The 18,551-nt window shown below is 42.2% G+C and overlaps 2 protein-coding genes across 2 annotated transcripts; both read left to right on the forward strand.

Annotated features, from left to right (window-relative positions):
* Nucleotides 1-697: 697 nt before the first annotated feature.
* Nucleotides 698-13,061, forward strand: hrasa (HRas proto-oncogene, GTPase a). Its single transcript, XM_071503515.1, has 5 exons — nucleotides 698-6,261; nucleotides 7,159-7,337; nucleotides 8,792-8,951; nucleotides 9,664-9,788; nucleotides 9,985-13,061. The coding sequence occupies exons 1-4, from the start codon at nucleotides 6,151-6,153 to the stop codon at nucleotides 9,781-9,783; spliced, it is 570 nt and encodes a 189-aa protein (XP_071359616.1). The 5' UTR covers nucleotides 698-6,150; the 3' UTR covers nucleotides 9,784-9,788; nucleotides 9,985-13,061.
* Nucleotides 13,062-13,854: 793 nt separating this feature from the next.
* Nucleotides 13,855-16,129, forward strand: LOC139635924 (tumor susceptibility gene 101 protein). Its single transcript, XM_071503500.1, has 6 exons — nucleotides 13,855-14,007; nucleotides 14,111-14,195; nucleotides 14,303-14,368; nucleotides 14,527-14,690; nucleotides 14,848-14,950; nucleotides 15,191-16,129. Exons 1-6 carry the CDS (start codon nucleotides 13,966-13,968, stop codon nucleotides 15,307-15,309), a joined length of 579 nt encoding a protein of 192 aa, XP_071359601.1. The 5' UTR covers nucleotides 13,855-13,965; the 3' UTR covers nucleotides 15,310-16,129.
* The last annotated feature ends 2,422 nt before the right edge of the window (nucleotides 16,130-18,551 follow it).

Consider the following 18,551-nt stretch of genomic DNA (forward strand, 5'->3'; position numbering starts at 1 on the left):
TATGCTTGGATGCTGTTTAGGAGGATGATGTCATTGGTGAGCGGTGGGAGGGTGCGGTGGGCTATCGAGGCTCTAGGATGGGTCTTGGAGTCTCAGTGTTCGACCGTGATACCTCCCTAGAGAGGGTCTCCTTACCATCATCGCTCCATTAAAAATCTATTATCTCTGCAGTGGGCTTGTGGCTCTGCCAGTATGGATTCTTTAACCAATTAGGCTCTTTAATGGAGAGCAGCATGCATGTCAAGGAAGATGGCCACTCGTGTGCCCTCCTTCTTACGACATGTGTTGAGGTGATGGAGTTGTTTTCCAGGTTACAAGGAATTATAGAAAAAGTAAGATGTTTATTGACTTAGTATCTGAAATAGCTTGGAAAACACTGGAGAATGATGAGCATTTTCACTATTGATTTCTTGATTTATTTTTCAGTTTCCAGGTCAACCCCCCCCTCCCAACCCCACCCCACCATCCCCACCCCCCACCCCCCCTCCTCTGGTTGGCTGTGCCCTTGGCATATAGTAAGAGTAGCCCTCTCGCTCCCTTGCCCACAGCCACTCTCCTCCCATCACCCCTCTTGCTGCTCTATGCTCGCACCCTCCGTAAGCTGTCATGTAAGATTATCCTCTTGGTCCAGGCGGGGCTCTAGGGTTTCAAAACGAACTGTTAATTTCCCAGGCTGGAGGTGGCGAGCTATAAATAACCTTAAACACAGACATACTGTGTGGTGCTCTATGATCGGAAAGGGAGCCGCCATGCAAAGATTTGGGGGACTGAGGAAGGGATAGGTCACCAACTTGTAGACAAGTCTGCAGCTATAGCCTGTCTCAGAGTAATGCATGTCACCACTGTTTCACTATTTTACTTTTAGCACTTTGCTATAGGAGTATTGGTTGTGTTTTTTTTTTTTTTTTTAGATTAACCAAATTCTATTCAACATTCTGCACATAAGTATTATAGATTACAGTTTTTCTTTTCAGACCAAAATATCCCTAATTGTAAATCCACCGTTTCCTCAGCAGTCCCTTCCCTGCTCACGCAAAGTAATGATAAATTAATAACATTAATACAACTAATATTAATAATTGAATAAATTAAATAAATACAGACAAAATAGTTGTACAACTTACAAAAAGCAAGGAAAAAAGAAAAAGGGGAAAATAGACAACCAGTCACGCATAAAATCAACACATCAACCTAAGGTTAGGGACTTACTGCGCCCAACAAGCTCACGGTCTCAGATGTATATACCTTCACATCGTTACATCTGCACACATTAATCACTCATATGTACCGAACATTAAGTGTATCTCTGTGCACACAGCTGCATCTACATCCAGTCATGTTTCCCACACTCTGGTCCAATGGAACAGATTGCATTGATTCCAAGTGAGAGATGAGATTTTTCAGCTGAGCCAGCTGAGGATGGTCAATTTGATCTTTTCCAATTTCAGGAATCATCGTGGTTCTGTGCATGTCTGTCATGGATTTTAAGGATTTTTTTGTTATTAGTACTTATGTGTGTGTGCGCGCATGTGTAAATGTGGCAAACTGTTGCACATCTGGGGCAGTTACAGATTGCACAGGTTAACCATGCACTGAGTCATTACTGTACCATATGAAAATCAGGAGTGTAGAGGAGCATATAGGGGTGTGGCACTGTTGTAGGGGTAGGATAACCATCTGCGTGCACAGAACAGAAAAACTTGGACAAAAAGTTCTTATGCTAGGTCCCCATGTGGATGAAATATGTGAAAAGATTGATGTTCACTGATGATTGTGATCTCTAGCGGCGGGCTGGATCGTCTCTATCTGCACAAAGACCAGTTCAGTAAGAGTCCCTCCTGACAACAAGTGGCTCTGAAAAAGCGACAGCATCTCTATCAATGATTAATTCTCTCATTCATCTCCATATGTATGTGTGGATTATTAATCAGCGGCTGACATGGCCTAGTTTGAGAGGAGATGGCACGGCTGTCTGTTTTCCTTCCTCTAGTCTCCTGGTAGTGGGCACGGGTGTGTTGAATTTGCATTTTAGGCTCATACTTCCACTCGTCTGGCAGGTATACACTCGAGATGTGGTTATGTAGAAGAAACGCGGTAACCAACCATGTCAGAATCTGCAGTGTGTGGGTGTCAATCTTTTTTTACTTGTGTGTATTTGTGTCCTACATTTTCCATCTTTACTACACAAGTTCAATTCGGTGTGCTTTATTGGCATGAAGCCAGTGAATATTACTAATTTAACAGACCTGTTACTGACAGACCAAGGATCGATGCAGAGGGAAATCAAGGTCAGCTGACTAAGGATGAGGTCAAGAATCTGTCCATGTGGTCACATATAGCGTAGTGAAGGCAGGTTAAAGAAGAGGAACATATAATAACACAAATATCCGTCAGGCAAAACCGCTGATTTGCTGACGCTGTCCTGTCAGCTTTACCCAGGTTATACCAGACTGGACTGGGAATGCCATTGCCTGATCTCACAAATCTTCATGTAATTCATGCCAATGTTAAAACCATCACTTGATTAATAACTCAATAAATCATCAACATTTATTTGCAATCAGTTAGCGTGCTGTTTATCAAGGAAATTCCCAAAGATTGTGTGTTTCCCACTCAGATGTAGAAATTTGCTGTATCTGTCTAGACCAACCAAAATTCAGTTTTTGAGGCTGATACTGATACATCAGAATATATTTAAAAAAAATATATAGAACATATTTATAGAACATATTTTTAGCATTTCTGTTCTGCGATTGGCTGGCATATACACATGTTAAGCTGATATTGGCTGGGAAATTATGAAAGGCCTTTTCCCACAGTTTCCTAACAATTTATAGACAAAACAATTAATCAGTTAGTTGAAAAAGAAATAGCAGCAGATTAATTGATAATGAAAAGAATCGTCAGTTGATAAATTTGTATTTTAGTTTGTTCCCCCGCTGTTTCTGATATCCGTTCCAACACATTAAACTAAAGCAGTTGTAGTAGTTGTCTTGAGCTTGAAGCCTTCAGCGACCGAAGGTGCTGCACTGTCTGCCTGCCCTGTGCAACTCTCCCCTCTTCGCACAGCTGCTGTTTATTTGGTTAGAGAAGGCTCTAAGCAGTGGGGCTGGCACTGCGGCTCCGCCACGGTCTCTGTACTCCAGCCAGGGCGAACTGCACTGTGTACCAGGTTGATTTATTTACAGTGAGGGAAAAGGAAGTTAAATGTTTGGCCACAAGATTGAGGGGTCAGGGTAATTCCCTTCCTGTTGTGCTTGAGAATTATAGCGGCGAGGGTGTTTTTACAAGGAGGCCGTTGTTGATACTGGTGATGGTGTTCAGAGCTACCTGTTCCATTAAGGTGAGCAACGGTTTATGGGATCGAGGATGTGTTGCTGTAACACGTGTGTGTCTGTGTGATTTGAGTGAGGGCAGCTAAATGGCTGTGTCTTCAGTTAACAAGTCTGCTGTCCTGTCAATCATTAACATCCGCGAGCCGGTCTTACTATTGGCTAATCGCAGTCTGCCCCCACGTCAGCACAGTTACACACACTTTCAGACACAAATAACACAAACGGAGGTTTTTACAGGGGTGCATGAAGATCTTGTTAACCCTGCACCAAACCCAGAGACAAATTTAAGAGCATGTCTGCTACTTTTCTCCCATGACTGAATTCGATTTGTGAGTTCAGTTTGTGTGTTCTCCTTTCATGAAACTTTCCAGAAGCGTGTTCATGGCACCTGTTACTACTCCTCTCTTTCTGCGAGTCAAGTTTAAAATTCACTCCAGCTGCGCGTGTGCTCCCTGGGGAGGTAAAGCACAAGAGAGAGGGTGTGTATATGTTCTAATCAGGTCGGCTCAACCGTTGACGTTCACCGCTCTTGAGTGAGCAACGTGGAGCTTGTGTACCAGAGCAACGCAGAGTGTATTTCGTGCTAGGGATGGCATTTGGTGTCCTGAAGAGGGCAAAGCAGCATGTGTGACCTGCAGTGCTCATGAAATCCTGACAGATTGATTACACACTGGAGCAGGTGGTGCAGGTTTAGTGATTATGTTTCCTTAGCTCAGGTAAGGAAAACTCAGAAGACCAGCGATGAGCAGGCCGAGGTGTTTAACCCCGTATGACCTTCCTTTATTCTTGACTGCTCCGCGTAAACAACAAGACATGAAAGAGACTGCTTTTGAGGAAGAGAAATTTTAGGTTACGCTGCGTGCTAGGGTGGACCTGATGTAAGTAACAGTGCCAGACAGGGCATAGCGTGATTCTGATGGCGCTGAAGCTGCTGCTGAACAGAAAGTGGAACTAAACTGCCACCCGAGGCTATTGCACTCTCTGATGTACAGGAATCCCCAGTGATTTTCCTGTCTGTCATTAAAGATGATGTCAGTGTGATGTGACGATCACCTGACAGCTCATCGATGCTGCCCGCATGATGTCAAACCGAGGCTGTAACCACGGCAGGTTCCTGCGGTTGCTATGGGCCTCCAGCTGACTTGTGGCTGGCTATAGGTTTGGACACACCAGCCCCGGCCTGTGTGGTTCGTCATTATAGCTTCACGTTTTTTTCCAACACTGACTCATCATGTCTTCTACAGGGCTGGTACCAGGTCATTTTTAGGTCATACATTTGGTATCTTTTTTGGTTAATTTGCAATAAGCTGAGTCACGCTTTGCCGCTGTATGTAGTGATCGCGCCCACATGACTACTCTCTTTACCAGCTGATGCAACGCGCCTGGAATTTCACTGGCCAGCAGTGTTGTGGTGGTAGTGGTGGGGTGATGTCAGGATCCATGTGCCTGCCTTTGTATTGGCTCGTGTCTATGCGTGTATATACATGTGTGGTTCCAGCTGACTCAATAGTTAACGCTGTGATGGCATAATTGACCCAAGTTTTTCGGCCTAATTCCCACATTTACTGAACACACCTTGTGTTTGTGGTACAATCCAGATTAGTTAGCTAACCTCCATCTGTCTCTCTCTGCTTTTCTGTTCTCTGTTGCTGTCAGTAGGTTGTTGATTAAGGTGTGACAACCCAACAAACTGAACCAATTTACACCGGGATTTAAAAAAAACAAAAAAAAAACACTCTAAATGATTTCAAAACCTGATTTCAATCAATGGTCTCTTAGCTGTTTCCCATTATTTTTAGAGTAATTTAGCAGAAGTTTTCATTCCCTTCCTGAGTTTACCTGTCAATGTAGGAGCTGCTTTACTTAACCCATTCTGTTTTCAAATGCCCTAGGTCCATGAATTATTGTGAAGGCAGCGTTAACCCGTGTAAGTTTTAGCCGTCAGAAAATGGGCATCACTTATGTTTTCTCAAGAGACCAACATGTTTCTTTAATAATATGCTGTGATTTATAGTCAAGGCATCGACTAGACCTATTAAGTGAGCTCAGTGGGTCCATAGGGGGCAACTGCAGGCACACCTGGTGTCATAAAATCCTCTTTTAGGCCTCTCATTCTGTTGCTGTGGATTGATCCCAATGGAATAACCAAGGCAAACCATCAAAAAAACACAGTATGGATATAGCCTAACTTTTTATGTAGTCCTTTTAAAGATTTTCTGTTCAGCTTCTGTATAATGTTTTTAACCGGACAGTTTCGGCTCTGGTGTCTGTCACCTTGGGTTCAAAAGAGGCATGAGTAATGTGAAGCCTGAGTGATGAGGATCAGTCTGCCAGTGTCGTGCCCCTCCTTTCTCTCCCTCGCTGCCTCCCTAGCTCTCCCTCTCATACACACTCTGTGCTGCTCACACTGAGCGGGAGAGGATTGGAACATTGAGTACCTTCAGCACATTTTTCACATTCCCCTTTGAGGGTCTCAACCTCAGCCCCCACTCCACACGTACATACACACACACACTCACAACACATTCACACAAACCACTAATGTTTCTCACCCCTGGGCAGCAATGACAATCTGTATGTTTTGTCTGCAGCACTGGCTGTGGAGCGCATCACACCAGTCCAGTGGCAGAGAATGTCCTGTCAAAGCTCTGTGTGTGTCAGTTGTTCTGGTAATGTGTGCGTTTTTTTTTTTGTCATTGTGCTAACCTGCACCTTTCTCTGTTCCCTTTCTTCTCTCCAGCAGTGGCGTCTGTCTGTGTGTGTGTGTGTGTGTGTGCGTGTGTGTGTGTGTGTGTGGTGAGCAGCGGCGGCAAAGATGACGGAGTATAAGCTGGTGGTGGTGGGAGCTGGAGGCGTGGGCAAGAGTGCACTCACCATTCAGCTCATCCAGAACCACTTTGTGGATGAATATGACCCCACCATAGAGGTACGGCTCTGCTCTGCATATTCTACATATCATTCTTGTGGAAGGGCACTGAAGGGTTGAGCATATTGTTAAAAAAAAAATTTAAAAACACATTCTTCCCTCCTCCCCTGTGCGGTTGTACACCACCTTGCACCTGTGTGGTTAAAGTGCATGCATTGATTCTATATGTTTTAGATCTATGTCACTGCTGAAGGATATTGTCTAAACCCTGAGAAGACAGCTCAGTCTAAAACCAAGTTAATATAATGTAATTAATTGAATGCTGTGGCAGTTCTCCAAATGGTCAGCCTGAGAAAGAAACATTTACTCCGCCCTTCTTTGTAATTCTGATATTCTCATGAAAATAAGACACTGAAAGACATTGCAAAGAGAAGAGGGAAGCCAGTAAGACTGTTTTCTCCTCTCTTTTCTCTCTTTTTCCTCCCTCTCTGACTCCACTCTTTCCCTCTCTTTCTCACCACGCCTGCCTCTGGCCAGACAATGTCCTTTTTGTGTATTTGCATTCCTGGCCCCTATGCTCTAACAAACAAAGGGACGGCACTCCATGTTTTTGTGGCTGCGTGTTGGAAGGCTAAACATTGGTGATGCCCTGCTCCTCTGATCTCCTGTTGTTCATTTGACCTGGAAGTGGACAGGGAATTAATAACAGATATCAGTTAACACACAGTCAATTGACATCACAACTCTACGTCTTTGTATATGTACATGCTGCTTAGTGCTGAGTGACCAAGGATGTGACATCCTCAGCGATCGACATACAGTTGCCTCAAATCCCACCTGATCTGTTCTGTGTCTGAATTTTTTTTTTTTTTTTTTTCTAATAGGTTGCTCATTCACACATTTCACCGATGTCTTTACCACCCCCCTAATGTTGGAGTTTGTCCCTTTTTTCTGCAGGACTCGTACAGGAAACAAGTTGTGATTGACGGGGAGACCTGCCTGCTGGACATCCTGGACACTGCAGGTCAGGAGGAGTACAGCGCCATGAGGGACCAGTACATGAGGACAGGGGAGGGCTTCCTGTGCGTCTTTGCCATCAACAACACCAAGTCTTTTGAGGACATTCACCAGTACAGGTGTGTGTGCATGTGTGATATTGAGCATGTTGTGATCTGTTGTTGCAGATGTGTGTTTGCTGGTCAGGTCACAGACCAGTCAGGGCGGGGTTCGGACACAGAATCGTTTCTGTTCTGTAAGGGTTCTGTGTATGTGTATTTGCATATGCAGTGTGTGTTACAGGGACTCCCATGGGGTGTGGAGGGAGAGGGGTGTGTATACGTGTCTGTGCCAGCTCTCTGCAGTAGTGGGGTGATGTCATGCTGTAGCGTTTAACACGGCTAAAGAAAGCTTAGCCCCCAACTGGAGGATTACAGCACGATGCCAATGAAATCGATCCTGACTCAATTAGAGCAGCGAGGAGAGGTAGCACTCCCAAGGACAGGGAAGGGGAAAGAGAGTGTGTGTGTCTGTGGTGGTGGGGGCAGTGGGGGTTGTTCAGCTGGAGATGACTGTGTTCTCTCTCTCTTTGCCACATTCTGTCTTTCTCGTCGCTTCAGACACCAACCTGCCAGTCTTGCACGTGGCAAGAGGCTGCATATTTACTTTTCTACTTCCTCTACAGTTTTGCTGGATTTTTGAGATTGTTACACACACACACATTTGTTTGACTTGCTGCAGGCCCAGCCTTTGTTTTAACTCCTGGTATCACTGTTAAACCACTGTGCAGCTTGTGAAAGCATGCATGGATCTTTGGCTGGATGCTAGAATAGGTGGTGGCCCAGTTAGAGCTGTTGAGTTATTTAAAGATCTGTCATCTATTTTACAGGCAAAAACAGTGTAAGGCATTTTTCGAAAAACTTCTCCTCCAGTGTTGGCATTTACTGGCAGTGCATCTTGATTTTTATTATGATACCGTACTGAAGAATGCACCTGTTTGAGAAGTTTATTTGCTTTTTTGGCATTTTTAATGTACCTGTTAGGCTTGAAATACATGCTTCACCCAAAACATGTAAATATGTCTGCTGTGGCATCGAGACTCAGAGCAAGTGTGGTCATGAAGCCCATTAGCAGTGTTGACTGCAGACGGGGCTGGGCTAACTGTAGTGGATATATCCTGCTGCACTGTGGCTGAGGGAGAAGAAGGGCTGAGCTGATTGATCTGACCCACTCCTCTCACTCAGTTCCCCCTGGCTGCCTGGCGTTTGGCGCTGGCTGCTGTAGGGATGAGGTAATGCTGTTCGCTGCCCGCCTGTTGTCCATCCCCACCCCTCCCTCCTCTCCTCTCCCCTCCCCTCCACCTCCCTCCTTCAGCAGTGCAGCACAGCCCAGCACCAGCAGGCCCTGGCTCTTCCTCAGGGTCCTAGAGCTCCCTGGGTGGTTGGCTCTCCAGTGGTGAAGCTGCTGTTGTTTATGAAGCTGGGAGGATTTCAAGCAAGAGATACGTCCCTGTGATTAAACGGGTTAAGGAAACAGACAAAGTTTTGCAAATGAAATGTCAGCTATTGCAATTTCCTTGTTTTGCAATTCACAGAGAACAGATTAAACGTGTAAAGGACTCAGACGATGTCCCCATGGTGCTTGTGGGAAACAAATGTGACCTCCCAGCACGCACGGTGGACACAAGGCAAGCCCAGGAACTCGCCCGCTCCTACGGCATCCCTTACATTGAGACCTCTGCCAAGACACGACAGGTAGGTAGCGAACAAGAAGCACACACCTTCATACTGTACATGCACTGTCATGGAGGTACCCAACTCTTCCTCTCTCTTGCATTTAAAGTCACTTTTTATAAACTTACATATTTACTGATTCATGCTGCATAGCACTGCTCAAGTAATGAGTAACGTGTCCTAGTGTTGGCTCTGTAATGTTTGTTTGTGTAGTTAGATTTGTAATGGTGTGTATTCACACACATGAAGCGAAGTGAATGGCCTGCGGCATGGTGTGATTTGTGTTGCTGGGAACATTTTATTATGCCGCAGGCGATGACTCATAGCCAGGTTACCTTGGCCTGAGAACAGAGCTACAGTATGTGAAAGGCCTCAGAAGGACAAGTCACCACACAGCTCCCACTGTCTCTGACTCACTGTCGCACTTTATGTAGGTACTGTGCATACAGACTCGCGCATGCATCACTGAACGCACAGAACGTCCGTCATTCAAGCGGCAGAGAATGCAAAGAAGGAAGCGATGATGTCATTCTAGTCCTTATGATTTCTTGATCAAGGGTGTCTGAAATGGTCAGGGTTGCCATGGTAATGTGGCAAAACCTTGCAACGTCGAGTACCCCAGAGAGCTTTGATGTCACTTATAAGAGGTGCATGCAGTGTACTTCACTTATAATTGACCATTACAAGTGTCTGGATCTTGCTGTAACCTGTCTGTGTGTGTGTGTGTTTACAGGGAGTAGAGGACGCTTTCTACACACTGGTCCGGGAGATCAGACAGCATAAACTGAGGAAGCTGAACCCACCTGATGAGAGCGGTCAGGAGTGTATGAGCTGTCACTGTGTGGTATCGTGATGCAGGTGAGACGTTTCTGCAAAATGTTTTTTTCTTTGAAAGCTACACAATAACATTGTTATGCTGGAATTCATATAGTATGCGTTTTTATGTATGTAACTACCCATTGTAAGGAAAAACAAATGTGAACCATTTCTTTCACAGTTAAACAGCAAAATGGCGCTAACATCTGTCCCCCTGTCCTATCTTTTCATCCCCCAGCTGACTGTTGCACGTTGAGGAAAACAACGCTACAGCGCGTAGTGGCAGCATGGACTTTAATATAGAAAGATAAAACAACTCAATGATGAAATATAAACTTTTTCAAAAAGAGGAGGATTGAAGCAAACGCTCTCAAGGAAACCACCAGAGCTGACTGAACCATAGACCTTTATGGAAAGGAGGATTTTGGAATTGTTGCTGAAGTGGCTAGCTGAACTAGCCTGGTCTTGGTCCCGTTTTTTTGGTCCACATGTCGACCTGTGAGCAACACCACTAATGACTCTCTGTCAACTCCAGTGTGGTCTCGCTGGGTAGCTCCATAAGTTTTCTGCTAACTTATTGTTTTCAGTCTCAACACTGGTCTTAAAGGGGGTGTCACCGACCACCCTCCCACCTTGAAAGTCTCACTCCACTCCCCCCCACCCCCCACCCCCCCTCGCCTGACCACTGGAAGGACTGACCGACTTAAATGGAAAAGACTGGAATGGACATTTAGTTACCCCGACACCTCTTGCATAAACGTACATCTCCATCCCACTCTGCCTGCCTTTGGCTTCCCTCGAATGGCTGTGTAGTTCATTATACTGAATTCAGGGTTGTGGAGGCCGACGTGGGCATGACTATAATTTGTTGTTGTTGTTTAACACTTAGCCTAGCTGTAAAAGTCTTTGATTTTGTTTTTGATGTGGAGCTTTTTTGCGATTGGAGGATTTGAAAGTCACTGGGCGCTACGTGAGCAAGGCCGTTTATTTCCGATGGCACCTGGTTTGACGTTTTTCATGGCCTGCCTGACGTAGTTGGAATTCCTTTTCAGGGTAGATATCTTGATTGGAGAATATGAAGATAGATGACTTTCCAGAATGCAGCTGCCTTCTCTCCTTACTGATGTTTCTTCGCTAAGAGTTGTCTTTGTGGAATAATAATAGTAACGGCTAGTGTACGTAGGTTCTGGTGCAATAGGATTCTTTACTGTCCAATTTACACAAAGTATTGGGAATAAACCACCTCTCATGACTACTTATTTTCCTGTTTTACTTTGGTTTAGGAAGGAAGAGGTACAGTACATTCAAATGTGGTTGTCATCTTTGCAGTTGCTAAAGCAGGAGGAACGGCCTACACTTGTACACTTACACAGTGGCAGATTATGATTTTAGATAAAATGACAACAAGTAGATTTTCCTGCTTTCATTTCAGTTTCATTTTTGTACAGAATGTAACTCTTATCTACTACATGGTGATAACAGTTATTTTTAGATTGTGAGAATCGCTCCTTGTGGTTAATAAGGCTCAGGAAACAGGGTCCAGGAAGGTCTCCTGGAAACCAGGGTTTCACCCAGGATGTCACCAGTTAGCTTTGCAGAGTGTAACGCACAAGTCCTGCCTCATAGTCAAACTTCAGTTTTCCCACACACCATGCTACCCTCAAACTGCTCCTCTCTCTCTCTCTCTCTCTCTCTCTCTCTCTCTCTCTCTCTCTCTCTCTCTCTCTCTCTCTCTCTCTCTCTCTCTCTCTCTCTCTCTCTCTCTCTCTCTCTCTCTCTCTCTCTCTCTCTCTCTCTCTCTCTGCCACCTCAGCTCTTCAAATGAACAATAACAGGTCAGGTGCTAATTATGTCAGAAGCATATTTACTCTATGTGTGGGACTGTTGTGTGTAACAAGTGATGGATATTGTTTTTATCGGAGCGCATTGCTTTGTTTCTTAACACTGACTAGCTTGTGCTCGCCACAACTGCATTAATTTGCTACCTAAATGAAAAAGACTGCTCTGTGTTTACTTGGCCTTATGTTAGCTAGTTTGTACCTCATGTTTGCAGCAAGCTCTACCTGAGACAATTGTGTGTTTTGTTTGCTGCGTTGTTTTGTTTGTTTGTTTGTGTGTGCAACTTAAAAAATATAGAAGTGTGTTGAGTTTAGACATGCGCTGTACAGAATTTGAATTACAGGACAAGCCCCTAAAAACACTACACTGATTTTTTTTTTTTTTTTTTTTTTTAAAGGGAGTTCTCTGTAAGGGCATGTGAGTCTGAATGTGATTGTGTTCAACACGACTGAAAAACAAAACAAAGTAAACACCCAGTGCAAGCCAACTTGTCTTGCTCCCATGTTCATATGACGATTCATTCCCATTACATTGGAGGACATGATGGTAATTACTAGAATTTGTTACTTTTAGTCCAGATCATACTTTAACAGTTTAGAGAATCGGTCATGCATGATAATCTATGGAGTTCGACACTACAGGCAGGTTTCGGTAACGAGCTTCAGATGCAAACCTCAGAGACATCTCAGACCTCTTAACATGAAAGACGTCAAATGTTATTTTGCCCTGGTCTCTTTTCAACGGAAACAAAGTTTTTATTGATTTTGTACAGTTAAAGTGACTGTCACTCATAACACGGCTTAAAAAATATGATCAGTCTAGTTACTGTATGGATGAAAGTGGTCAAGTTGTTTTTAATTAACTGTTCATTTCTCTGCTTAGAGGACGGATATGAACTGTGAATGTGTTTGAGTCTTTTGATATTGTTTGAACGAAGCCTTGTGTTTAAAATTTACAATACTGAAATAATGCAGGGCTTGGTCCCAACTTTGGGCTGTCTTGTTCCTAACTTTTATTTTTCACCCATTGTACTCAAACCTTCTAATGGAAAAACGGTGTGGAGTTTGTAACATGTAACTACAGTCCCAATAGTAGCCTATGCTTGTCCTCTCCCTGTCAATCTTTAAACAGTACATTCATAATAATACCATAGAATTCCACAAATCTATGCATTCAAATTCCAATTGCATTAGAATATCAGTGTCATGTTTCCGCAGGGATACTCCAGCCAGCAAACCACAACATGTATACAGGTCAGAAAACCTGGCAAGCATGACAAAGACTGTACGGACCATTGGGAGTTTTGCACAAGGATACAGTGGGCTCAAGGGCTTGTTTCTCCCCTTGCGAACTGTGGAATGGAGGTGTGGAAGGAATTTGTGAAAATGTCAACTGTTTAGCTATTTAAGATGTATTTACTCTTTGAAAATGTGGCAAAATGTATTGCAGGACAGGAATAAAGATGTCAAGATGAAACTGTGTCTTGATTCTTCAACTATCGAAACTTCTACATTTCACGTTGTGTTCTCCTCAGGTTTGAGATTTGCTGCCACCTACAGGCTGCTCTGTGCATCAAGACTGACAGGCATGGACAAGGACATATTTTAACTTGGCTATTCAACCAGTATAAACAGCTGAAATATATAACTGGTCTGGACAGATATTTTCCCTGTTTGCCTGGCAGGATTACAATGTACAGGTGAACTGTAGTTTACGCAATGCGGGCAAGCACAGCTGTAGTGAAGGTTCAAAGGACGGTCATAAATCTTGTGTTTACACAGGTTTTACCGTCAGCAGTACCATTTATGAGACGTTTTAGGTTGTACAAGTGAACAGGGCACACCTATGTTATTCTGGTAAACTTAATGAAGCATTTCAGGGTACAAAGACAAAAAATTCTCAAGAGTGATGTCTTCCTGGCTAAACTTTCCAAGATTAATAAGTTTGTTTTGTCCTGGTTAATCGGTGTCTTGGTATCAGTTCTGATTGATATTTGCTAGATATTTATCTCACCATACAACTGAGAATGCATTATTAAAAGAACTGTATTGCACAGAAAGAAAATAAAAGGTCAAGTGTGTGTGTGTTTTGGTTACTTCCAGTGATGGAAAAGGGAGGAGGAAATATGTAAGAAATACTGTATAGGAGAATAATACTGTATTCCTGTCTTGTTTGTCCAAGCCATGTAGCCTAGTTATTACTCTTTAGTGGAGATGATTTGCATGATTACGAAACTCTTCTGTTATTGGCTTCCAAAGGTCATAAAAGATAGGCGGTTATCCATAAACCCCAGACATACATAAAGACGAGGGTTTGTGAGTGTTGGTGAAAAGATACACAGAAGAAATAATACTATTTTCCTTTCGGATACACCGCAATCATGTCATACTCTGAGGATATGATTAAGAAAATGCTCCCTAAGGTAAGAATAATCATCAGCAATTGAAAGAAGAAATCAAACATAAACAAGGAACTGTGTGTTCAATGTTTTTCAGTATTTTTTTTTTTATCCTTTTGTTTTGAAGAGTTATCTTCGCAAACACGTGGCTCATGAAATATACGTTGCAACGACGCACTTCAAAAATCTTGTGCCCATGATGGACAAATATGGTGAGACGCAAAATAAAAACTCACAATCCGTTTTTCAATTTATTCAACATGTGGATAATTTCAACAAGAACTCTAAATGATACAGCCGTTGTTGCATTTTCATACAGTTTACAATGATGGAACCGCAAAGGCCCTGATGAGTGTAACCGGAACCATTCCTGTCTTATTCACCGGTAACAATGACTTTGCATTTTGTGATTCTATTTAACAGTTGAATTATAATCAGGAGAGCACTCTGACATGAATTGTGGCCAATTTATATCAAAAAACAACGATGTAGTCACTCAAAATATCCAAATAAAATACCCCTTTCTCTTGTTTTTTATACAAGACAAGACCTACAACATACCCATATGCCTGTGGATTGAGGAGAGCTACCCTCAGACCGCTCCTATCTGCTATGTCAGACCCACACAAGAGATGATGATCCTCAGAGGAAAGTTTGTCTCCAGCAATGGTGAAGTGGAGCTGCCTTACCTGGAGGAGTGGAAGAAGGTAAGAACGGAAATATTATCTTGTTATTCTTTAACAGGGTTGATGAAACAGGGTTGAGAAATTATATTTGCTGGCAGTGACATGTGCAGCACAAGCCATAAAGCCATGCTACATTGGTGTGTGTGTGTGTGTGTGACTTTTCCTTTCCCCCTATCAGGGTGAGTGTGATCTAGTGAGCCTGCTGCAAGTGATGGCTGTCATGTTTGGAGACTTTCCTCCTGTATGTATGCAGCCTCATTCAGAGCCCGAACAAACCTCATGTGAGTAACTCATACTGGCAGAGATCAAGCCTCCATGTTCTTTACTAACAACAATAACACCCATGCCCTAGATAGAAGCTGATGTTGATAAGACAGATCCAACATTCACATGTAGGCCACTCCTGATAAAGTGTGAATCTAGGTTCACCCCTCGTAAATTTAAGGCTGATGATACTTTTATCCTGTCAACATGTTTATGAATTTGTTGTGAATGATAAGGTCTCTTCTGTTTTTCTTTAGGTTGGTTACAGTTCCACAGGCAAGCAGAGGTGCTTTCAAAGACAGATGGGAATTTTTATCTCCCTTTAGCCAGAGAAGATGGTCAACCTTTCCAGCAGGAAAACGAAACCAGCTGTTAGTCTTTTGTGGAATGTGACAATAATTTGTCTTTTAACTGTTTTGGTTTTTGCCTGTGAAGTGTTTTATCCTGTGTGCAGTGTCAGATGGTATCCATTGATTGTGTTATAGTTTATGAATTCATAGATTCAGAATGATTAAGACTGTACAGATCAAACTGCATCTGGTGAAATGTATCTACTGTGTTTCAATTTTTTTTGTACGACTAAACTACTGTATTTGAATGGCAGTGTCTTTATAAGCAGCTCATACAGCTGTACTTTAACTGCTTTTGTTGTGACCTTGGCCAAAAATGTTTTGGACTTTTGACCAAGAATAAAAAGACTGCAATTTAGAGAACACACACACACACACACACACACACACACACACACACACACACACACACACACACACACACACACACAGGTGCAGCCCAATAAAGCATGGTTTATGATAGTGTGTGACTTAGTTCATTTTGACAGAAACCAGAACAGAGTGGGAGGTGGCTAGCTTGACCGTAGTGGTCCCCACACTCAACCATAATAATTGAATATGCAACACTCATCCATAGTCATAGAGTCATGTACAAATTTTCGGTTTCAGAAAAAAAAGGGGCCGTGGGGGATAAACTAGCACGATTAGCATAGGGAGGAGACAGCCAGCTCGACCCCAGGGGGCCCTGCTGGACCCCGAACGACCGACTTCCCCGACCCTATATAGGCTCCAATTAGGATTAAATATATTTTGAGCTTGTAAAGTAATGTTTACAAATAATTCCAAAGTTTTTAGTTGTAAATCAACCTTTGTAAACCTGTAAAATAAATTTGCTTAAGAAATTCAGCTTCTCATGTGAAAATTATTTTGCTTGTGGCAAAGAGTTTTGTATCTGTGTACAGATACCACAGAAACTGTAAAACTCAGCCTTTAAAGTTCCCACAGAGTGTGGGACACTGAAGTTCCAAGTACAATTGTGACCCCATTTTTACACCTGAATATGACTAGACAATCACAGAGAAGAGTTCAATCAGAAGGCAGGTGGTTCTAATGCCTTCATCTCCCCCATACATCCTAAAAGGTGTGGTAGATTTTCAAGATGAGTTAATAATCCACTATGCCTTGCAGTATTTTGCTGTGGAGATGAAGGCAACAGAACCACCTGCCCTCTGATTGGACCGCTTTGTGAGTGGACTGTCATCCTCGAATCAGATTAAAATGTAAAAACAAAATAAAAATTTGTATTTGTAACTTCAGTGTCACACACTGTGTAGGAAGTTTGAGTGTCAAGCTTTACACACAGTTTTCTGATCTGTATCTGTACACAGACATTAAAAAAAGGACTTCTTTCACAGTGTCTTTATGTAACCTCACCACTGATATCATTTGTTCACAGACCTTAATCAATGCAAATCTCTTCAACACATCCGTGACTTTTTGACATGCACAAACTTGAATTTCTCATGCAGATTTACTGGGGCGTAGTTATGCCCATGGCTTACCATTTCTTGCTGGTTGTGGGGAACCATAAGGTGTGGTAGCTTTACACTAAATAAAATGACTTTCCACTGTAGGACAAGAACATTTGAAGCAGGCCTTCACAATACAATATTGAGAAACATTTATCTTTACTTGAAATTTGTTGGAGCGCAACAACCAAAGGTAACATTTAATAGTACAGAACAACAGTTTGAGTTTTTTAAGGCTTCTGCTTATAGCAGCAGTTCAAACCAAATTTGTCATGTTCTTTGTGCAAAATGCACATTAATGGACATATGTTGTTCTTCATTTTACTCTGTCAAAAATTTGGCCGAGAGCTTCGGCTCAAGTGTGTTCTGACTCATGTCCCGAGTCCAACAACCCACAACCAAGCATGAAGTAGGCCTGTTACCAGATCTGGCGGGGGTCCAGAATGGCTTTTGTTAATTTCCAATTTGCAAACCCTTCCCTTAGCTTCAGAATAGAATCAGGCTACATATAATGACTTTTTATTTTTATTAAATGACACATTTACACAACATGAGTACTCATACTCTCACAGTGGACACAGTAAAGATGAAGCAGAAAAACATCAGCTGCAAGTGAAGGAAAGTTAAAAAACAAACTGCACAAAGTAAAGGTAAAAGACCAACAGCACTTGAGCATCTAGTTCAAGTTAGTTATAAATAATCATAAATATACAGTTTGTGCAATTGAAAGCAATTTTGACTTATTTAGTCAAAAAGCTTAAATGTCACAATTTTTCCTGTACCCAGAACAGTTAGAAACATGCAAAGCTCTGTCCTAAAACTAGAAATTTAGAGAATCCTTAAATCAGGGTACTCCATAGACAACTTAAGGGGCATTGATTCATTTTATCATGGATTTTTATTCCATAAAAATAAAAGTCCTAAGGGACAAATAAAATGTGGGAATGTAGGAATAGCATTACTGTTTTTAATTGAACCCTCTACATTAAGGGCTATTGAGTATAAATGAACTAATACAGAATAAAAACATACTCTGCAAATATAGAGCTGCTTGCAAATGTCATATTAAAACAAAAAGGCTTGCTCTCATCAGTCAGGGTGTTTAAGTTATATAGCCAAAATTACTTTTAGCCACTGGGGGAAATGAATAACCTCACTAACCCCATAATCTACAGCAGCTGTGTCATATACACTTTAACAGGTTTCATCCAGATTTTCAATTGTAAGTTTAGGATTTAGAACATTCATTTTAGAAGAAAAAATTACACAAATATTTTATAGCCTCACAACATCACAGCCCCATTCATTGTTATAGAACATCACACATTTTAAGGTTCTCCCTCTGACCAAATATTGATTGTTCTGAGGCACAGGAATAAAAAATGTGAGTTCTTAAAAAGAGTTGGGTTCTCCTTTAAATGCACAATCCATGATTATAATATGGCATTTCCACCATCAAAGCATCTGGCACAGATAAATAACAGATTAAAATGATAAATGTTAAGGTCATTATAGAAACCTAGAGGGGACTTTATTCAAATGATGATGTAAACTTGAAAATGAATATGTAATTTTTCCACACATGTATGTGCTCTAGGATTACACTGGACTTAACTTAATGAATATGAGCAAAGCAGGAAAAGCAATCAGCAGTACTTATACTTCTATTTGAAGGTATTTCATCTTCTTCAGTCAGTTAGGTGTGAGTGGTTATATTTCTACAAATGAAAGAAAGTCAAAATTCTGTCATTATCTTGAATAAAGCAACGAACAATTCCAACTCAAAATCAGTACATAAC

The sequence above is a fragment of the Trachinotus anak genome, unplaced genomic scaffold, assembly GCF_046630095.1.
Source record: "Trachinotus anak isolate AG129_WGS33_773 ecotype Australia unplaced genomic scaffold, CSIRO_AGI_Tana_v1 ptg000002l, whole genome shotgun sequence".
Lineage (NCBI taxonomy): Eukaryota > Metazoa > Chordata > Actinopteri > Carangiformes > Carangidae > Trachinotus > Trachinotus anak.

Coding starts and splice junctions, on each gene's coding strand:
- hrasa (XM_071503515.1), top strand. CDS start 6,151: ATGACGGAGTATAAGCTGGTGGTGGTGGGAGCTGGAGGCGTGGGCAAG. Junction 6,262..7,158: donor AATATGACCCCACCATAGAG/GTACGGCTCTGC, acceptor TTTTTTCTGCAG/GACTCGTACAGGAAACAAGT. Junction 7,338..8,791: donor GAGGACATTCACCAGTACAG/GTGTGTGTGCAT, acceptor TGCAATTCACAG/AGAACAGATTAAACGTGTAA.
- LOC139635924 (XM_071503500.1), top strand. CDS start 13,966: ATGTCATACTCTGAGGATATGATTAAGAAAATGCTCCCTAAG. Junction 14,196..14,302: donor GCCCATGATGGACAAATATG/GTGAGACGCAAA, acceptor ATTTTCATACAG/TTTACAATGATGGAACCGCA. Junction 14,951..15,190: donor AGAGCCCGAACAAACCTCAT/GTGAGTAACTCA, acceptor GTTTTTCTTTAG/GTTGGTTACAGTTCCACAGG.